The sequence below is a fragment of the Cuculus canorus genome, chromosome Z (assembly GCF_017976375.1).
Source record: "Cuculus canorus isolate bCucCan1 chromosome Z, bCucCan1.pri, whole genome shotgun sequence".
In the NCBI taxonomy this organism is placed as follows: domain Eukaryota; kingdom Metazoa; phylum Chordata; class Aves; order Cuculiformes; family Cuculidae; genus Cuculus; species Cuculus canorus.
In genome coordinates this window covers 33,599,964-33,620,090 of record NC_071441.1, presented here as the reverse complement: position 1 = coordinate 33,620,090, position 20,127 = coordinate 33,599,964, and the positions used below count along the sequence as shown (strand labels likewise).

Sequence of the window (20,127 nt, the reverse complement as noted above, 5' to 3'; positions counted from 1 at the left end):
GAGTTTATACCCTGCCATGGCTGCACTCCAGTTGTCGCACCATGTTTCCATGATGGCAACGACATCGTATTCACCTTGCCCTACCACAGCTTCCAATTCCTCCTTCTTATTGCCCATGCTGCATTCATCGGTGTAAATGCACTTCAGCTGGGCTGGCGAACCTTCAGCCCTCATAAAGGGAATAGAGCTCATTCCCGATTGACTGGTCCTTGGAATAACTAACTCCACAGTGCCAGTTTCATCCTTACTGTCCCCAGGTATAATCACCCCCACTTGCTCTGAGGTGATGGACTGGTGGTCCTCTCCAGCACACCACCTCTCAGTTACTGGAGCCCCAGTTCCAGGCTCACTCCTGACTAGCCTGGTCTCATCCCCCTCCCCTTTCACATCTAGTTTAAAGCTCTATCTAAGAGCCTACATAGACTTTTAGTAAGGACTTCAGTCCCCCTAGGAGACAAGAGTGTCCCATCCCTAGTAAGAAAGCTTGGGGGTGGGTGGGTCACCCCATGATCAAAGAACCCAAAGCCTTTCTCCTCATACCAGGCTCGGAGCGAGACATTAATCAGCTGTTTCTCTCTGACCTCCTGCTTCTCATTCCTTAGCACTCGAATGGGGCTAAACACCACTTGTGCTCCCAGAGCCCTCCAACATTCTCCCTAGAGTCCTAAAGTCTCTCTTGATGGCTTTCAGCTTTCTGCGCTGTACATCATCATTGCCTATTTGAAATACTACTAAAGGGTAGTAGTCTGTCTCTTTCACCAAGGAAAGTAGCTTCCTAGTAACATCCTTTACTGATGACCCCGGTAAGCAGCAGACCTGCCTGTGGAGCAGGTCCAGTCTGCAGATGGGTCCCTCCGTTCCTTTTAGAAGGGAATCCCCTAAGATGATCACTCTCCTCTTCTTATTTACTGAGGATGCTTTTATGGTCTTTGGAGGATGGCGCGGCCAGGGAATGTTTCTAGGCTGTGGGAGCCATCTTCTTAGGGATGGTTTCCACCTGCACTGCTTCATATTTATTCCTCAAGGGGATCTGGGGGTTTGTTGTCTGGGTGGGAGGAGCAGGTTTCCTGCGCCAGGCAGGAACTTGCTGCCATTCTCCATCTCTTGTTCCCCCAACCTTACAGTTTGCAGGTGGGAGTTGCTCAGCCGCACTAACTCCAGCAGCCTGCTCAGTTTGTGAGAGGACGTTCCTCCAGTGATCTATCTCCCTCTCACATTCCCTGATGGTCCTTAGTCTGTTCACCTCCTCTCTCAGGCTCTGCCACCATGTGAAGGAGTTCCCCCACGCAAGCACAGCTTTCACAAGTGGAGCCGGTACCAGAGGTGTGAGCTGGTGTGGGAGGGGGGCACTGCCTACAGCCCAGCGTCTGGGTAGCTGCAGGGACTCACTGAGGCTCTGTCTGGGTGGCAACATCTATTCTGCTTGCTGCAGCATTCGGAGCGGTTTTAATCTTCTGCCAGGTTGCCACCATGGTCAACGGTCCTTTATGGCCGACCTCCATGGAGCCCCTCTCTGCGCCCTTCCTGCTCGCCCAAACTGCCACTCAAACTGTTACACTAATGTGCCAGTGGCGCTCGTGTGTTTTCCTAGGCTTTTCCCGGCTGTGGGAATTGCCCCACTGCCTCAGACGGCCACCCCACCACAGTACTCACCGTCCTGCCACTGGATGCTGCCGAAAAAAACAGAAATGCAAGAAATATTTCCTTTTCTAGAAACACTAATTAGACTTTTCTGCTGTAAGACATAAAACAGGAGAAGTTCCACACTCTAAAGTGTACACAAAAGCATGCTTTGGCTTCAAACAGACACTGACAGACAAGCTCACCCTCTGGTCAATGATCTACGTCCAAAGAAGAATCCCGTATCTTATTTCTGAGGTGACTGGCATTTAGCTGACTGCATTCTTCCTCTAATCCCCTTCTTCTGCTTTTGTCTAATCATATAATCTAATGCCTTGTTTATCTTCGACCACTAACAAAAGTTTCTCTTTCTTTTTGGCATAGATTATCAAACACACAGTTTAAAAATTCTGGGTAAATGCCACCAGTGGTATAGTCAGCCACAAACATGGTGTGCATTTCCTGGTTGTGAAGTATTTAGTATCTGATGGCATGTGAGGATGGTGGAGTGTCAGAACTGTCTGAGCAGATTTAATATGAAACTTGGAACTCCGAAATACAATGGAGAAGAATTACTGCTGTAGATTCATGAAAAGGACTATGACTACCTGTTAAACAACATGTTTAAATATATCAAAAGCAGTCATTATCATCTAAGGACCTACTTCTTCTCCAGTTGAATTCAATGACAATTTTTCTGTTGATTTCAGCATGGCAAATTGTATTTAATGCACTTCGGTAAACACCCAACACTTTTTGCAATGTCTTCTGCACTTATACTTCGCTCTATGGTATCAGTTCATTTTTCACTAAAATTTAATATTAAAATTTTTACTTCAAAGACGGCAAGCAAACCACTATTTTATTTTAAATAACCAGATAGAGAGTGATAATGGCAAATTAATTTGCTTCTAATTAATGGAATAAAAGTTCATCTGGCTGTAAAAAGTTGCAGCTTTTAATTTATTATTGAAGTGTGAGGTTAGGACCCTTAGTTGAATAATCCTTTCTCTTGATATCTCTTGATACTTTCAGATTCATATCTTACCATTTCCTCCTAATTATTATTATTATTAAAGCTACAGTTTTTTCCAAGCTTAAGTTTTAAATCCATTCAAGATATACTGTTTAAGGAGCAGACAGATATTCCAAGAAAGCAGGTAATGGAGCTATTCCTGAAAGAGTATGTAAATGTTTACATTGTTCAGTATTAGGTTGCATTTTCCCTCTCTGGAAGACGTTAGGGAATTTTGAAGTTATTTGTCAATTATGTATTTTCCTACTCAAAGAAACTAGCCTACACAAACCAGCAAAATCTGGAGATAAATAATGAACATCATCTTTCAGAAGCACAAAATCTGCAAGTGTTAAATTAAGGTCTCAGGTCACATCTGAGTTATACACAAATACATGAAAAACACTCATGATTCTGTAAAATACAATACAGACAGTCAGTTGATGAGAATGAAGAAGTTACCTTCTAATGGCAAATTTAACCTCTAATTGCTTACAGAATGATGAGATGTGCCAAAACAGAATGAAAAACCAGAACCTGTTACACGTCTAGCTATTGTGAAAAAGAATGGATTTTCAGCCTCCCCTGTAATAGCAGTTATCGCTGTATTCTATTACCACTTGTACTTTCATTACAAGAGTTTATTGTCAATATGGAAATTAATTTTTTTCAAATAACTAGAGCTACAAAATAATTCTGCAATAACATGCCAAACAATTCATCTGTTACAATCTTTAGTTTATCTTTACATGACATTTTAAGTCACAATCCTAGAAAAAGTGACATAGCGAAATCTCAAAGGTCTGAAATAATTGGATATTTTCCCCATTTGACAGGGAACACACAAAGGATGATATTAAAACACAAGCTGAATAAGCCGCTCTCGGGAAAGTTTACCATAAAATGTAAATATCAACCTCATTGATACCTTTAACAGACACTTCAAAACAGTACTATGAAGAACTATCTTTGGCTTATCATACTAGATTACCCTTGATGCCATGCAGTTCATACACAGACTATGTATTGGTTATACATAACATGAAACCCAAAGGAAATTGCAATTAATAAGATGAAATGTTATAACTGCCTTATCAAAAAAAATTCAATCATAGGAAAAAAAACATTATTTTTTCTTTATTTGTTTCATATGAAGAAACTTCAATTTGCCATTTAAAACTGAGAAACAGCAGAATCAAATATCCTATGCTAAACTGGCCTCTGGGAACTATGAATTATTAATATTAAGCCTCAGAAGGGCCACAGTTAAACAACAACTTTGTTTTTCACTTGTATTAATAGATGCCTTACAGTTTAATATTTGAAGAGAAGAGTAGCAAATGATAGCGATAACTAGTGCTAGACATGCACAGTGATAAACAATATCTGTCCTAACAGAACTGAATAAATTAATGAACTTCTCTTAAAAAAAGAAAAAAAACCTGCAAACCCAACATACTATGACCACTAACTCCACTTGTAACAGGACTGCATCAAGCATAATTTGGGAATACACAAAAGACAGCGTGATCTTACTGATATTGCACGATAGGTTCAAATTTACAGTAAACAGAAATGTATTCAGAAATTTCTTATATCATACGCTGACTACCCATATATCTGTTACTCTAATTATAAGTCTTCCACAGCTGTGGCAAAGCTACATCTGAGACAGTTAATTTGCTTCTATAAAGGCTGGGGTGAATTTCAAAAAAGTACACAATGGGAAGCAGTATCAACCTCTACAACAAATACAGAGTCCACAAGAAAAAAAAAAAATGTATTCATCTCCCTTTTAAAAACTTTTGTTACTCAGCCATGCCAGAATTGAGTATCTTAAGTAAACAGATAACAGATTAGAAGGAAGGAAGGAAGGAAAAAAGAAGGAACTTTTTATTCAAAACCAGCTCTTCATCATAGTTCACCTCCATTTATATTCTAGCATACTTAGAATTCAATAATCTCTCTGATTTGTTATAATGAGTTTAAAGTATGCAATATTTATAATATCTAATTTAACGCGCCTGGATACTCGTATTTCCCTGTTTTTTTTCCTTAATACTTTCAGATCAGAATCATAGAGGCAATAATGAAAAAAAAATCATGTTGCTCAAATAAGATTTCAGACAATCAGAAGTACCAATTCATAACTGATTCAACTTTAATTGTTGTTTAATGTTCCTCTAGGTTCAAACCACATTTCCCAATGTGACAGTGGAGATGACGGTTAATTGCAGAAAAAACAATCAATCTGAAAACCCTTGAAAATCTGTTTTTAAGAGCTGAAACCTGGTATATAATACCCTTATCTATTCAGATTCAATTTAAGTAGCGTGAAATGTAGTAGTGTTCACCTGTCATGATAGCAAATGAAGAGCACTAGTTTTGTTTTTTCACCGTTGGAAACACCACATCTTGAAGGAATATTGCTGCGTGAAACTGATGTAAAATAATGTAAGAAGGATATGGAGCTGTTGGAACAGGTCCAGAGGATGGCTACGAAGATGATCAGAGGGCTGGAGCACCTCCCATATGAGGACAGACTGAGAGAGTTGGGCCTGTTCAGCCTGGAGAAGGAAACGCTCAGAGGAGATCTTATAGTGACCTTCCAGTATCTGAAGGGGCTACAGGAAAGCTGGAGAGGGGCTATTCATGAAGGCTTGTGGGGATAGTATGAGAGGGAACGGGTATAAACTGGAGAGGGACAGATTTAGACTGGACATTAGGAAGAATTTCTTCACCATGAAAGTGGTAAGACACTGGAACAGGTTGCCAAGGGAAGCTGTGGATGCCCTATCCCTGGAGGTGTCCAAGGCCAGCCTGGATGGGGCCTTGCACAGCCTGATTTAGTGGCATGTCCCTGCCCATGGCAGAGGGGTTGGAACCAGAAGATCTTTATGGTCCCTCCCAACCCTAACTATTCTATGATTCTATAACAATTTCCGGGAGTGTTTGAAGGCACTGACACCTTTGAACTGATAAATGTTATGGTCTGGAATGCAATTTTAATAGCCACTGATGAAAAAAGGGATCTTGAGCAGACCAACTAACTCAACAACTTTGGAGAAGAGACTGAAGAACTTCAAATGTCCTGGTACAGTGTTAGTACAGCATCACCAAACTCAGCAGCGTTAAGATGGGAACGGTATTCCCTTGCATTAGAAACAGTGTCAAGCAGCACTGCAAGGGGAGCATTACCACTGTTTTGGCACTAAATGCTTCCTTAATTTGCTTAGCAACAACTAGGACTTCTAGATCTGCTCTTTGAACCTATGTTTTTTGGAAAGTGTTAGCAGACAGATCCTTAGCTACCCACAAGAGAACTGGGGAAGGAAGGTTTCTGTTATATTCCTGCGTGCTTGCCATCTGGATCACTTGTCCAAACAAACTGTGCATTTCTAATGATCATTCCATTGGTACCCCTTATGAGCAATAGATCAAATAAAAAATAATCAATAACCTGTGTAAAACCCACAATACTATAATTGCAAAGTACTATTATAATCTAACAAAGTCAGCAGAAATACTGGTTTTAGTGGAGAAAAGCTTACTAGTTAGGAGGCAATAGGGAACACTGCATAAAGCATGTCCACATGAAGGAATAAAAGCAGTTGTCAATTAACCTTCATTAGTTACCCAAAAACCCCACCCAGAAATGCCTTTATCTAAAGTCACTAAACTTATAGTTGGTTGTTGTCCTGATTCAGAAATTTTCATTACATTTACCTGTCAAATTCAGAATAGCTTATAAATACAGTAAGCACATAGTACGGCCAGCCCCATGAAACTGAAAATAATCTTGAATATCTCAGAAAACAAGATTGGTAAAGTAATACCACAAACACATTTTTTTGCTTCATTAACATGTGTATTTCATAAAAATAAGAAATTTTCCTGAAGATACTCTTTACTTGCTTGGTTATACTTTAAAATTGTAGTTTACTTCAATACAGGTTTACTCACTATTTTGTTTCTGCCTTTAAGGAAAGTGGTAGCTCTCTCTGATAAACTCTAATGACAATCTGTGATAATAATATTCAAATTTTGTGAAGCTTTTGACACTTAAAAAGCACACAGAAGAAAGAATTTTCGCCCTATTTGTACCATAGTATGTGTAACCCACGCTGTGTGTATTGCCAAGTCTACAGCATGAACAAATCAGATGAGATTACAGTTCTCTTTCCTGACTTGAGTCCTATATGACACATTTGCACTCAGCTTTCTAACTGAAAACAATGAAACAACGAAATCTTCATATGGTAAGACATTGCTATGTATCTTTTCTCTGAAATGTATTCTATGAATCAATACTACCTTTGAAAACAGAGATGAAGAATAGCTGTTCCTATTCACTGATACGTCAGTGCATCTTCCAGATACACACTGAAGCCACATTGTCACCTACAGTAATTAGTGCAGTACTAATCCACACAGACAAGCAGGGATACCCTTTCTCCAGACTTAAAATAAAAGGGGGGGAGGGAGGTGAGGAGAGCATTTCTCCACAATAATTGTTTCTAAAATTATTAATATTTTGCAGGCATCACACTACCATTTAATTAATAAATACCATACTCTTGTTCAGTAATTGCAATTGCCAACCGAGAAATTAAACCACAGAGCTCCAATAACTTTTAGTTATTCAGCTGTTACTTTTCCCCTTGGTTTTATTTTCTAAGAACACAGGAGTTCTAAACAGGCTTTTCTGATTTAACATTGCTCTGACAGTTACAGAAATTATTAAGCAACAGAGTATTTATGAGGTTAGTGTAAATCACTAATCTGTTACTTGCTCTGATCTTTATGCCATTATTTTCTTGGCAAACAGAGCCAGGCTGAACAGAGCCAGAGCCACATATTCTATATCACAGAATACTGGGTCCCTAGTCTTACTTTTCCCTATGGTGCTTACAATACTTTTCAGGGATTTCCCAAAAGGAATATTCCATAGCTTTACAATGTGAGTTAGTATTTCTTCCTTCAGTGTTTCTCATAAGGAGAGATCTTGCAGAAGAGTTTCAATTTACCTGTGTTTCAGATCAATTTTCCAAGTTTTGGGTAAAGTATAAGATTCCTATTTTATTTAAGCTTCCTTAAAACATACAAATGATGCTTAAAATAATACTGTTCAGATTTTTTAAATAGGTTTTGAGCTAACTCTCATTGGAGTATTTTTAAAAATAAAGCTAATCCTTGACCTGCTGATTGCAACTGAATAATTCACTGTCCATAAAAATCTAAGAGAAATTCCTCTTAGGTCTCCAATTCATTTATCAGAATGGTGTTAAATATGAAATGGGCTGATTATATAAGTGAGGTGGCACAAGTTTCACCTACAAATCTTCTACAATGCAAAGTAGAAGACATCAATGTTACAAATAAAAACTTGTTTTTCATAATTTTTACTGTAAAGTGGATTATCATTGTGTTTATGTCTCACATTTCAGCTATATCATTGTACCAGGGTATAGACTGGAATACTCAGAGAGAAAAATAGATGGAAATTAGGTATGTTCCCTTTAATACAAACAGAGTATAAGCAGCATCACAGCAGAGTCAAACTGGATTAAAAACAACAAAAAGAAATAGTAGGAACAAAAATAAGGTATCCTGGGAGCATAATGCCTGGTATTCTACTGTATTTTGGAGAAAGCAGGGCAGACAATTAATATTTTAATATACAGAACTTTTGGTTTTCTCCCTTTATTATCTGAGAAACCAGTGGATTGTTTCCGAAACACACCTGAAATGTAACTTAACTTCTTTGCTGCCATGCAAGTATCTGTAAATTTCAGACAGGGTATAAACCTCACAGATTGTTTTTTGCCTGCATTCATTGCCACTGTATGAATAAAGCTCATTATAAAGCAAATTATTATGGTGAAAAATCATTATTATCATATTAATAGCAACAAACTATACAGATCAAATAATGTAGTACTTATTTTTACCCAAATGAACAGACAAGTTGTGAATTAGGCAAGCAATAATGACCTCCATTCAGAAAATGCGTAGCCTTTTCTTTAAATTTTAGGGATCCCTGCTGATAATAAGCCATATATATTTAGACAGATGGCATTTCCAAAGACCAAAATTCCAATAGTAAGAAAAAAATATCTTCCTTACCTATGTATACAATTTTTAGATTCAAGATATGCCATACCAGAAGCAGCATCCAATGAAAATTTCACCAACTGTTTGGTTTTTAGCTCATCCTTCTTTTTTCTTAAGTAGGACAGGAAATCACCTCCTAGAAAAACAGACAGATGGATACTGAAACACATCAGATAGGACACTCAAATTTATCTCTCATTCTGGGTACAAGACCAAATAAAATGCAACTATTAGGTGTTCTCCTTAACCCATCAGTTTGAGGTTAGCCTAAGAAAAAGGAATTCACCTTTCAAAATGCACCTTTCCTAATTTCCCTTAAATACTAGGTGCTTAAAAGTGAAAATTGCACAGCATGTTTTTGATATACCCAAATCTTCACAGGTGTATGTTAAATACAGACGTACATGAAAACTGTTGACAAATGAGAATTTGTGATAAATACACTTCTCTAATCACAGAATGGTTCCCATAAGGGTTTATAAAAATTCTGAAAAAAGAGGTTAGATCCTGTTAGTTACATGACAGTAATTATTTTTAACTGATCATTTGCAGTGGTATTTCTCAAATTCTACATTGATGTGTTCAAAGGAGTAAAACAGTGTGCTCTGCTTCTTGGACAATGTTAACTGCCTATCTGGCACTGGCACTGACTTCATAGTCTTTTCCCTTGGAGGAATAAAGATGGTGTACTCTTGTCTGAAAAGTGGAAGGGGTCAATAAGGAAGATTTAAAAAAGGGAACTTGTGATTGCAAAAAATGTTCCTGAAAAGCCGACCTAGGACAAAGAAAAGCAGGGTAGACATTATACAAGCACCACAATGTCGTGTTCTGATTGATATAACTGTATTAAAGCATTTTTCTACTTAACTGTTCCAGGCAATGACAAAAAATCATAGCAGAGCTTTCCACATCACACTATTTTTTTGCTAGTGTGTAGCTACCCCTCACCCCAGTCTTTGCTTCTTTTAACTTTGCAGTTAATTGAACGTAGTGATTCTCTCTTGCAAATAATGCTGTTAAACTATTTTACACAATGTCTTTCTTAACAATGTGAAAAGACACTATACATTAGAAGTTTCATATAAGATTAGGAGTCCAATTCTATTTATATTTATACTAGAAATGAGCGAACATTAAGGAAAAAGTCTGCTGTTATGAGGAGTAACTGTAATACCTTTCCAATATAAAGTTGCCGTAACTGTAAAATGGATTAGCACCTTAAATGCCAACTGATTTATTTATTCATTTTGCTCCTAGAAAATAAACATCTGATAAACCATAGATAAAAAACAGTTTCCATTTTGCTTGATTCCTTCTTTTTGTTTGGTTTTTGTTAAACAGAGTAATACTACAGGAAAGCCAGAAACCACTCTGTTTTCACCAGATCATCTAATAGTTGAGATTGGCAGGGGCCTCTGGAGGTCAGCTGGTCCAATCCCCCTGTTAAAGCAGTAATTTCTAGAGCTGGTTGCCCAGGACCATGCCCAAATGGCTTTTGATTGTCTCCAAGGAGAGAGACTCCACTACCTCTCTCGGCAACCTGTTGTAGTACTTGCTTACCCTCACAGACAGATTGTTTCTTGAGATTCAGGAGGAACGTTGTCTGTTTCCACCTGTGCCCACTGCCTCTGGTCCTGTCACTGGGCACCACTGAAAAGAGCTCGTCTTTGTTGTCTTTGCACTCTCCCTTCTGGTATATATAAAAATCAATAGGATCTCCCCTGAGCCTTCTCTTCTTCAGGTGGAACAATCCCAGCCCTCTCAGCTTTTCCTTACAGGAGAGATTGTAGAATCATAGAACGGTTTGGTTTGGAAGGGACCTTAAAGATCATCCAGTTCCAACCCCCCTGCCATGGGCAGGGACACCTCCCACTACATCAGGTTACTCAAAGCCCCATCCAACCTGACTTTGAAGACTTACAGGAATGGGACATCCAAAATTTCCCTAGGCAGCTGGTTTCAGTGCCTGACCACCCTCAAGGTGAAGAATTTCTTCCTTACATCTAATTTAAATCTGCCCTCTTTCAGTTTAAAGTCGTTACCCCTTGTCCTATCACTACATGCCCTTGTAAAAAGTCCCTCTCTACCTTTCTTGTATGTCCCCTATAGATACTGGAAGATTGCTATAAGGTCTCCTTGAGCCTTCTCTTCTCCATGCTGAACAACCCCAACTCTCTCAGCATGTCTTCATAGGAGAGGTGCTCAAGCCCTCTGATCCTCCATTTCATTTATCATCTTTGTGGCCCTTTGCAGGACTCTCTCCAGTATGTCCATATATCTCCGTCCCAGAACTGGACACAGTACTCCAGCTGCAGCCTGACCACTGCTGAGTAAAGGGGAATGATCATGTCTCTTGATCACCTCTGACAAGGTGGATCTCAGGATACTGAATTTTAAATTCCAAGAAAATCTTAACAGATTTCATTATACTAGTGCAAACTGGACTGGGTAACAAACACCTTTCCTTTAATCTGAAAGGTTATTGACATAGTTTGGTAACTTGCAAAAAGTAGGTATGGCCAGAGAGAAGAAAGATACACTTGGGGCACAACAACCCTATGCAGTGCTACAGACTGGGGGAAGAGTGGCTGGAGAGCTGCACGGAGGAGAAGGACCTGGGGGTAATAGTTGACAGCCAACTGAACATGAGCCAGCAGTGTGCCCAGGTGGCCAAGAAGGCCAATGGCATCTTGGCTTGTGTCAGAAACAGTGTGACCAGCAGCTCCAGGGAGGTGATTCTCCCTCTGTACTCAGCACTGGTGAGACCGCACCTTGAGTACTGTGTTCAGTTCTGGGCCCCTCACCACAAGAAGGATGTTGAGGCTCTGAGGTGTGTCCAGAGAAGAGCAATGAAGCTGGTGAGGGGGCTGGAGAACAAGTCTTATGAGGAGCAGCTGAGAGAGCTGGGGTTGTTTAGCCTGGAGAAGAGGAGGCTGAGAGGAGACCTTATTACTCTCTACAACTACCTGAAAGGAGGTTGTGGAGAGGAGGGAGCTGGCCTCTTCCCCTAAGTGACAGAGGACAGGATAAGGGGGAATGGCCTGAAGCTCCACCAGGGGAGGTTCAGGTTGGATATCAGAAAAAAATTCTTCACAGAAAGAGTCATTGGGCACTGGAACAGGCTGCCTAGGGAGGTGGTCGAGTCACCTTCCCTGGAGGTGTTTAAGGAACGGGTTGATGAAGTGCTGAGGGACATGGTTTAAGGGAGTGCTGCGAATGGTTGGACTCGATGATTCAGTGGGTCCTTTCCAACCTGGTGATTCTATGATTCTATGATTTCTTAATCACGTGACCAGAATTATTCTGGTTACAGCAGACAGCTAATAATTTTTAAGCAGTTCTCCCTTCCAACATATATAAACAAGCTGATGAAAATTATTTCATATATATATTGAGAACTTACTGCTCTGTATATGCTAATAATCTTTTAATTAGTAAGTATGATTATATGCCTTTGTGAATGTGGAAATCTTTCAGTCTTGAACAAATTGTGGTGTTACTTGAATGAGAGCAGTAAATCAAGGAAGCTTACAGACAGAAGCATGTAAGACCATTCTAAAAAACACCACTACGCTCAGTTAGCCAACATTCCAATATCAAAGATTAAGAATTTCTAACAACTCACTGCAGGAAGAACTGAAAAGAGAGATAAAATCATTCTGATATAGTAAAAAAAAATGCCTTCTCACACAGCCATACAAAAAATGAAGGAACAAGTCCTAAGAAAAAAAGTCGATTTATAGAAAGTGTTATAACAACATCAGTGTGGATCTAATTAATTTCCCTCATAATATGTATAAATTCCTTGTACAAAGAAGTTACTGCTCTCCACAATTAAAAGGAAAAATCTGTTCTCAAATAACAAGCTATTAAAGATAACAAAGTATCAAAAGAAAAATTCACCACATCCATAAAAAAATTTAGTAATAATACATTTTATAACTTTGTTTCTAATATGCTTAGGCAACCAAATTAAGATCTTAATTTTAATCAGTTCCTTTTTGAACAAGAATTGCAGCTGCTGTGTTCCTTATGCCAGAGTATGTAGAATTTGCAGAGCACAAGCTTGCATTTCCAGTGCAATCATACCATCAGGAAGTGATTTAGACTTGCTAATTTTAAATTTTTGGCATTTAGTGTATAAAATTCTAGAGTTTTGAGCAAAACCAATACCGTATACCTTGAGCTGTATTATTTTATGCCTATCATCACAGTTTTAATAAAATCATCTTAATCTGTCTCAGATCCTCAATAGTGAAAAACAGTCAGCAAAGGTATGTTTTCACTAGTTCTGTTTTATTCTATCTGTCCTTGCATAGATGACAAAACAGTCAATTTGAAAGTACTGTTAGATGCAGACAAAATAAAAGAGCAAAGGGATATACATCTCATTCTGTACAAGATATATAATTTTAGGTTAAAACTGGTAGGCTTAAGTGTTTGTCTTTTAACTAACATAATTACTATTGCTGACTTTTATTGTCTATTGTGGCCAATGGTCCTGCTATTCATCTTTTCAGGAAAGCATCCACAGGAATACCTTCAAAGCTGAGTTAAGAGGATTTCACTACAAACCGTTCAACTTACAATGGTGTCTATGTAATATCTTTATGTGCTTTTTAAAAGAAGTCCAAATATAAAAAAAATCCAATTCACTATTTGCAGCACATAGTATCAGAGCTTTATCTCCAACTTAATAACCGTTGATAAAACAAAATGAACAGATTAATTAGACTATGAAACAACTGAAACAAAACTAGACGACTACATAATAGTAAGTAATGCTTTCTCTTATCTCTAGAATTTCCACTCTATTCTACATGGCTACCTGTTACTCCAGTTAATGGCACCCTACCAGTTAATAAGGTTTGCTCCAACCACTCTAAGTACTACAGAAATAATTAGACCAGTATAGTATTACCACCAAGCAGAAATCGATCGCCTGTTTGGAGTTTACAGGAGCATAAATAACAGTACTGGTGTGTCTGCCTGATACCATAGAATTATTTTACTAGTAGAGGACGAAATGTAGTACATAAGCAGAAGCTCCATGAAAGGAGTCTGCTACAACTGCATTCCTGAAAACAGTCCTTCATGTATTTCACTGTGAATGTGAACTACTTCTCATTATATACAGAAATTTTTAAGAGACTGAAAATGCCACATATCAGTATCTCCTACTGTTGGTCATACTTCCTAGTATAAACTTCATGCTGAACTTGAGGTAGTATCTTATAGCAATATAACAGTTCACTTAGTGGTGGACACAAAAGCAAGCTAATGTTTTGCAAGAGAAAAAAACCCACAGTGTTAAATCAATTTGCAAAATATTTAATTTGGGGAATATCTGATTTAATTGCATTTATAATCAATGATGAGTATGTACTTCAGTGTTCTCCAAACCTCGTGTCCAAAATGGTACCTACGTACTTGTTCTAGAGACTCTTTGCATTATTCCAATAACCAGTATTAATACTGAACATAACCAAGATACAGTTCCGAAATTATGTTGGGAAATATCCCACCCACTAATATCCAGAAATAGCAACATACACTACTTATATATTATACCTTTATACAATTCCACACAATTTAAATAATTTTATAAATAATAATTAGACAAATATTAAGGTTTTAACAAAACAGCAATTAGTAAGAATGATATGGAATTATATACATAATTTATAAGTAAGTTAGAATAAAGAGGGAGAACTTCCCTTCTAAAACAGCCTTGTTAAGTAGCAGTTTAAGGAATCCACTTAATGCTTCTTACATTTATACACTCATTAATCATGCAGATGCAGCATGCTTATGGCTATAATTTTTAAGGGTCACCAAATACAGGGGAGGTCCATGATTCAGTATTTGTAATTGTTTTATAAGCTATTATTGAAATTACTTTTATCTTCACCTGCAAGCATTTTATAAATTTGAGGGTTCATATAGTCAGTCATTTGCCCAATGCAAAGAAATCTAGTTTTTTTATTGTCCACTATCTTAATCCCATATACATTACCAATAAAACAAACCCAAACACAGCTACTTAAAACTAAGAATTTAAAATAGAAAATATGCATCCGTAGCAATTCTCATTTTCCTTCAAATAGTGTGCCTTCACTTTCCAGCTGATGGATTATTTTTGTGTCATGTAGTGGTTTCACTTTTTTTTTAGTATTTTATTTAAGTAGTAACAGAAACTGTAAATAAACCCTAGGTTTTTCAACTGCCTACAGATTACTATGGTAACATCCCATTAACACTTAACTCTCCTGTTAAGCAAAGCAAATAGAAGTTCCTATAATCATGCAAAGTTTTGCCACAGTAATATCAACAATGACAGTAATGACGTACAAGTGGAAATGCATATGTGAAATGTATATATGTGAAAACAAAATATGAAGAAAAAACAAACCCAAGAGTTAGAAGAATGGTGTGCATTGAGAACCAAGGACATGATTAGCAACAATAAACAGGTAAACACAGAGATGATGATGCTTGCAACTAGGACTTCCACACTAGGACACCCACAGCTTACAGACAATGCTAGCAGTATTCCAGGCAGTCTCTAAGATCATCGCTTAAATTTGCTAAAAATGAGCTGCTATGAAAACTCCTTTTGCCCTGTGCAGCCTTAAGAGACACCGGGAAATTGCGTTCTCCCTGTTCTGAATACCAAAGTAGCTCCTTAAAAATACTTCCCTTTCTTCAGTTTTAAGGTCAACAACTGAGGATAAAGCACAAAAAAAATCAGTAAAACAAGCACAGTGCAAAGATGAATAAATTACCTGGAAAATATGAGTAAAATGCTTAATTTTTTAAATTGATGTAGCATCACAGAAAAGTTACACGCTTTCTTATACAGTACTGCCATCCATACTTCTACACAAAGTTCTGCTGTTCCTCATTCTAGAAACCACCCCGAGAAAGGCTTATCTGCATTAGCAAATTGCTATGGCAAAAGCTACAGACTGCATTCAGTCTCAAATATGCAACGACCCTTATCGAACAACTTTAAGACTAGGGTCCCACCTTTACTACATCACTTCTCAGTCAAGTTAGTCAAGTTTATATTACAATACGAATTCAAGGCTCTATACTGACATCAAGCATTTGGTAAATCTCAACATATTGGGTGTCTTTTCCCAAAATTCACTAGCAATTCTCACTTCAACTATTTCTGTCTTTCAGGGATAAACTGAGTACTTAAAATGTATCAAAACAGATTAATAAGAAGTTACTGTATTAAATTATGAAATAATGTACCATTCATATTTTTAGATCAGAAGATATCAGAAAAACCCTACATCAAATCCCACCTTTGCAACAAACCTTATCAAACAATCTTAGCTGATATTTCGTTATAAAGTAGAAGGGAAAAAAGGAAGAAGTAAAAAAAAATCATTTATTGGAACCCATATGATTAGCAGAGTTCTTCATAATACTAACAGGTTCCAATAGTCTAATTTTTCTAAGAAGAATTTTTAAAAGGTATGATAATCTTGGGCAACATAAATCAACTTGAGAGTTCTATACTGCATCTCCTGGAGTGATGTGAATAATTTCTACTCTTTCAATAAAGGATTTAAAACACACCGCATGATATCAAAATTACAGTAAGATTTATTTTGCTGCATTGTAAAAAAACCCATGCCTTTTTGGCAAGGAGTTCTCATTACAGATGTGCTAACACAGTATGTGAAATCTGCTCTGGGGCAGTAGACACAGAAGAAGAAACTGGCAGTCGAATTACTGTTTTTCTCTATTCAGCAGCCTCGCTTGAGTCAGAATCAGTAAGGAGACTATTCTCTCCAGGTTTTGCTGCAAGGTAAAGCTCGAGATCATAAACCAAGTCTATAAGCCCTTTATCTGAATATCAGCTAAATATTAAATCACAGTCTTTCTCTAGATGAATTTCACTTGCTGTGCATATGCTATGCAGATAATCAGCAAATGCTTAACAAATTAGATTAGTGTATCTCACCATGCAGAGAACTCTACAAGAAATTACACTAATTCTGTATCTCACATCATGTTCTCTCTTGCTCTGGACATCACATCACATCACATGTCAAGGCAGCTGACTTTACTTGGCTTTCTCCATTTAGAAGCCAGCACATCTGACTTACCACATGAGTATGATAGAACGTACATATACATTGTTCAGGCCTAACAGAATGTGAAGCATGGAAGTCAACAATGTGAAATCAGAAAATATGAGCAAAGGTAAGCACACAGCAAAAAAACCAGTCCAGCTTCTATTAGGAAAACAAAATGCATGCAAAAAATTAGCACATAAATGCATAGGTGCTGCACTCCTCTATTTTTCTTCCTTAATATTTTCAAACTGGTAACTACAGTTGAAATAAAAGAAGAATCACAACTTGCAAGTAAGAGGACGAAATCTCTATAAGAAGTTCTCCATTAATAAAATGTTTGTTACAAAGATCATTTCCCAATACAGATGGTTTCTCAGTTCTTATTCTACTAAAAATTTACAGAAAAAAATGACACCACTAATTGACGTTACTTTTATTACATGGTAGCTGACAAGCCACACAGCAACTTCAGCAGTGGGTTCTTCTAAGCACCTGGGTGGGAGTTCCATTTAGATAATATTTAAACTTAATTTAGGTAAAGAAGAATAAAATTAATTATTTGCAAGACTGCTTTAAAGGTTAGTACAAAAGTATCACAAACCAACATTTTAAAACCATCTGCTTCGCTAAATTGCTTTTTTATAGCATCTAGCTAGCATTGCTTAAGCTTGCTGATAAGATTTCTCTATAAATCTCTTAACTTACAAACGTATAAGAAGTTTACAAGAAAAAAATATTAAAGACTCATTAAAGACTCTGACTCAATTTCAATGATTATCTTGGCAATTTTGTGAAGGTGAGGAAAAGGAGAACAATTTGTTTGGGATTTCAAAAATTATTCTAGTGGCGTTTTTTTGGTAACTCTCATTGTAAATTGCTGAGGGAAGGGGAGAAGGAGACCCGGCCAGTCAATGGCAGGGAGAGATATTTTTCCACATATGCATCTCTTAAAGAGAATTTATATAATACACATAAGCATTACATTAAGATTTTTCTCTCCTTTCTTGATAGGCACTAGATTCAAAAAATGATAATGAAGTCTTTCTGTATTGGAGTAATCTATGATGGATTGACACTAAGTGGACACAGGCAGTGAGATCAGTATGAACAATAGCAAGTAAGTGAATAATGAGTAAGATTGTTCTCTTTCATTAACATATTCACGTACCTTTTCATTTTGTCTATGTATTCACAATATACTCTGCTACCTTCTTTATTATTTCAGGTAATCCTTGCTACATCACCAATCTTGACATTTCTTTATCAGTGTGATTCTTACTTTAGGACACACATCACTTGTTATGTTAACACACACCTTCCCCAAGAAAAGGCATCTACCTTTAGAGGATGCAGTTGTCTTTGACAACTTGCTTTATTTATGTTATCAGTTGGATATATGCGGGTTATTTTTGCAGGTAACAATGAATCCACAGATGCTTATACATCTGTCACCTTCTCTATTGTTTTCAGTGATTACTTCATCCAGACACACAGTTTTTAATTGCATTTACATTTGCAACAAAGCAAAAAGATTTTTCTGCAGGCATAGTTTATGATAGAATCACTAACAGAGTAGCAGCTCTCTACAAAAACTGCTAAGTTTCAAAATAAAATTTTAACACCTGAACAAACTAAAAATCATTCAGATTCAGAAAACCCAGTCTGGAATGAAAAGTAGAATTAGCCACTACTGAGCCACATCAGAGCAGTCTCAAAAGACATACACGTACATAAGCCTACAAGTATCTGGGATATAAAAACAACAGGGAAAGCCCAAACATTAAACAGAACTCAGAGAACACAGGAGAAATTCCAAATTTATGGAGATGCTTCTATTTTTTTTTTCTCAAGCAAAAAACTGTCAGACATTTATTAAATACATATCTCCTCAGACAGTCATTTACAAAATAAAATTCTAAGGCAAACCATGCAGATTTTAGTTATTAAAAAGAACGTAAACGCATTTAAGACAAAACACAGACAAAGCATATATTGAGAAAGTTGTCTTGAGTGCAAGTCAACCAACCGCTACAGTACTATTGTTCTTCAAAGGGCAGCATTACAAATCAAATCAGAGCACCCATAATTATTATTTTAGGCAATCTCATCCAAACTTGCCATTAGAAAACAGAAAACCAGCAACATCAGAGTCAGTGCTTCTCTGAGCTGATTTAAGTATTTTGCCTTTCCTCTGCCAACATCTTCAGAATTGGCATCCTTATTGTTTCCAGCTGATTTGCTCAGTCTCATGGTGCACTAGCCAACGTGCAAAAGAATATGAAAAAATGTGATGGCTTAAACATAGTACAATGTTTATGAGGGCAGGTAAACACAGAAGCTAGCCAGAATACTTACAGACCAGCAAAACAGGATAAGAATTAGAGAGCTTCTTGCAAATTCAAAGTCAGAAGACAGAACTTTTTGATAGATTTGGACTGTAAAATAGGCATGGGAATCAGAGGAAGATTCTCACTAATCCCTCATCAAATTGTAGCTTTATATTTAAATAACCTTTCTGAACCTCTGAAAACCCTGAACCAGAATGATGAAGGTGTTAAAAGATCAGGATTCATTTTTTCTCTTTAGAGATGTCTGGAGAAACTGATTACCTAAGTATGCATTAAAACTCAGGGCATTGCTTTTAGTCTCCATTTTAATAATCACAGCTACAAATATAATAATCTAAAATAATTTAATTGAATAAAGGCAGATAATTCCAGTAGGTCAAAGATTTCATCAGTGCTTTTGTACTAAAGGCAGTACTCAAGAAGTATAAACAATCTAAGTCTTCCTGAATCAAACAGTTCTTGTATCAGCTTGCTGTATAATTTTGAAGTCAAATCCAGTGATACATAAAATAAATACAGTGTTGTACATTAAGGAGTACTAGAGACTACCATATCCATGTTTTCCAGCTGCTGAGAGAAAAACAACAAAGCAGCAAAACTAATCAAAAGCTGTTGTTGTCCCAACAATGTGAAATTCTCGCCAGCCATTGATGAATAACATGATCACAAGATTCCAAAAATAAATCAAAAGCAACCCATAAACAGATGAAAAATATAATTTGGTAAAGAAAAAAACCTTTTGTATTACCAAAGATGACCCAAATCTAAGACATTGAAATTGAAATATTACCCAGCCATGAAGTTTCTTTAAATACAAGCATCATGACATTCACTATATAACTCTACTGTTAAAGGAAGTACCATGCAATAGCTTGTCAGGAGGAAAATAAATACAGATAAGATGCCTTTCATCAAATTCTGCTATCTTGAACAG

General features: G+C 37.1%; 1 protein-coding gene across 4 annotated transcripts in view; it reads right to left on the bottom strand.

The window, feature by feature from the left end:
• Positions 1-20,127, bottom strand: part of FER (FER tyrosine kinase) — a 155,918-nt gene that overhangs the window by 32,160 nt on the left and 103,631 nt on the right. For all 4 annotated transcript variants that reach the window (XM_054053621.1, XM_054053622.1, XM_054053623.1 and 1 more), the window contains exon 17: positions 8,762-8,885. In XM_054053621.1, coding sequence (XP_053909596.1) covers positions 8,762-8,885 — 124 coding nt within the window. The remainder of the gene's footprint in view (positions 1-8,761; positions 8,886-20,127) is intronic.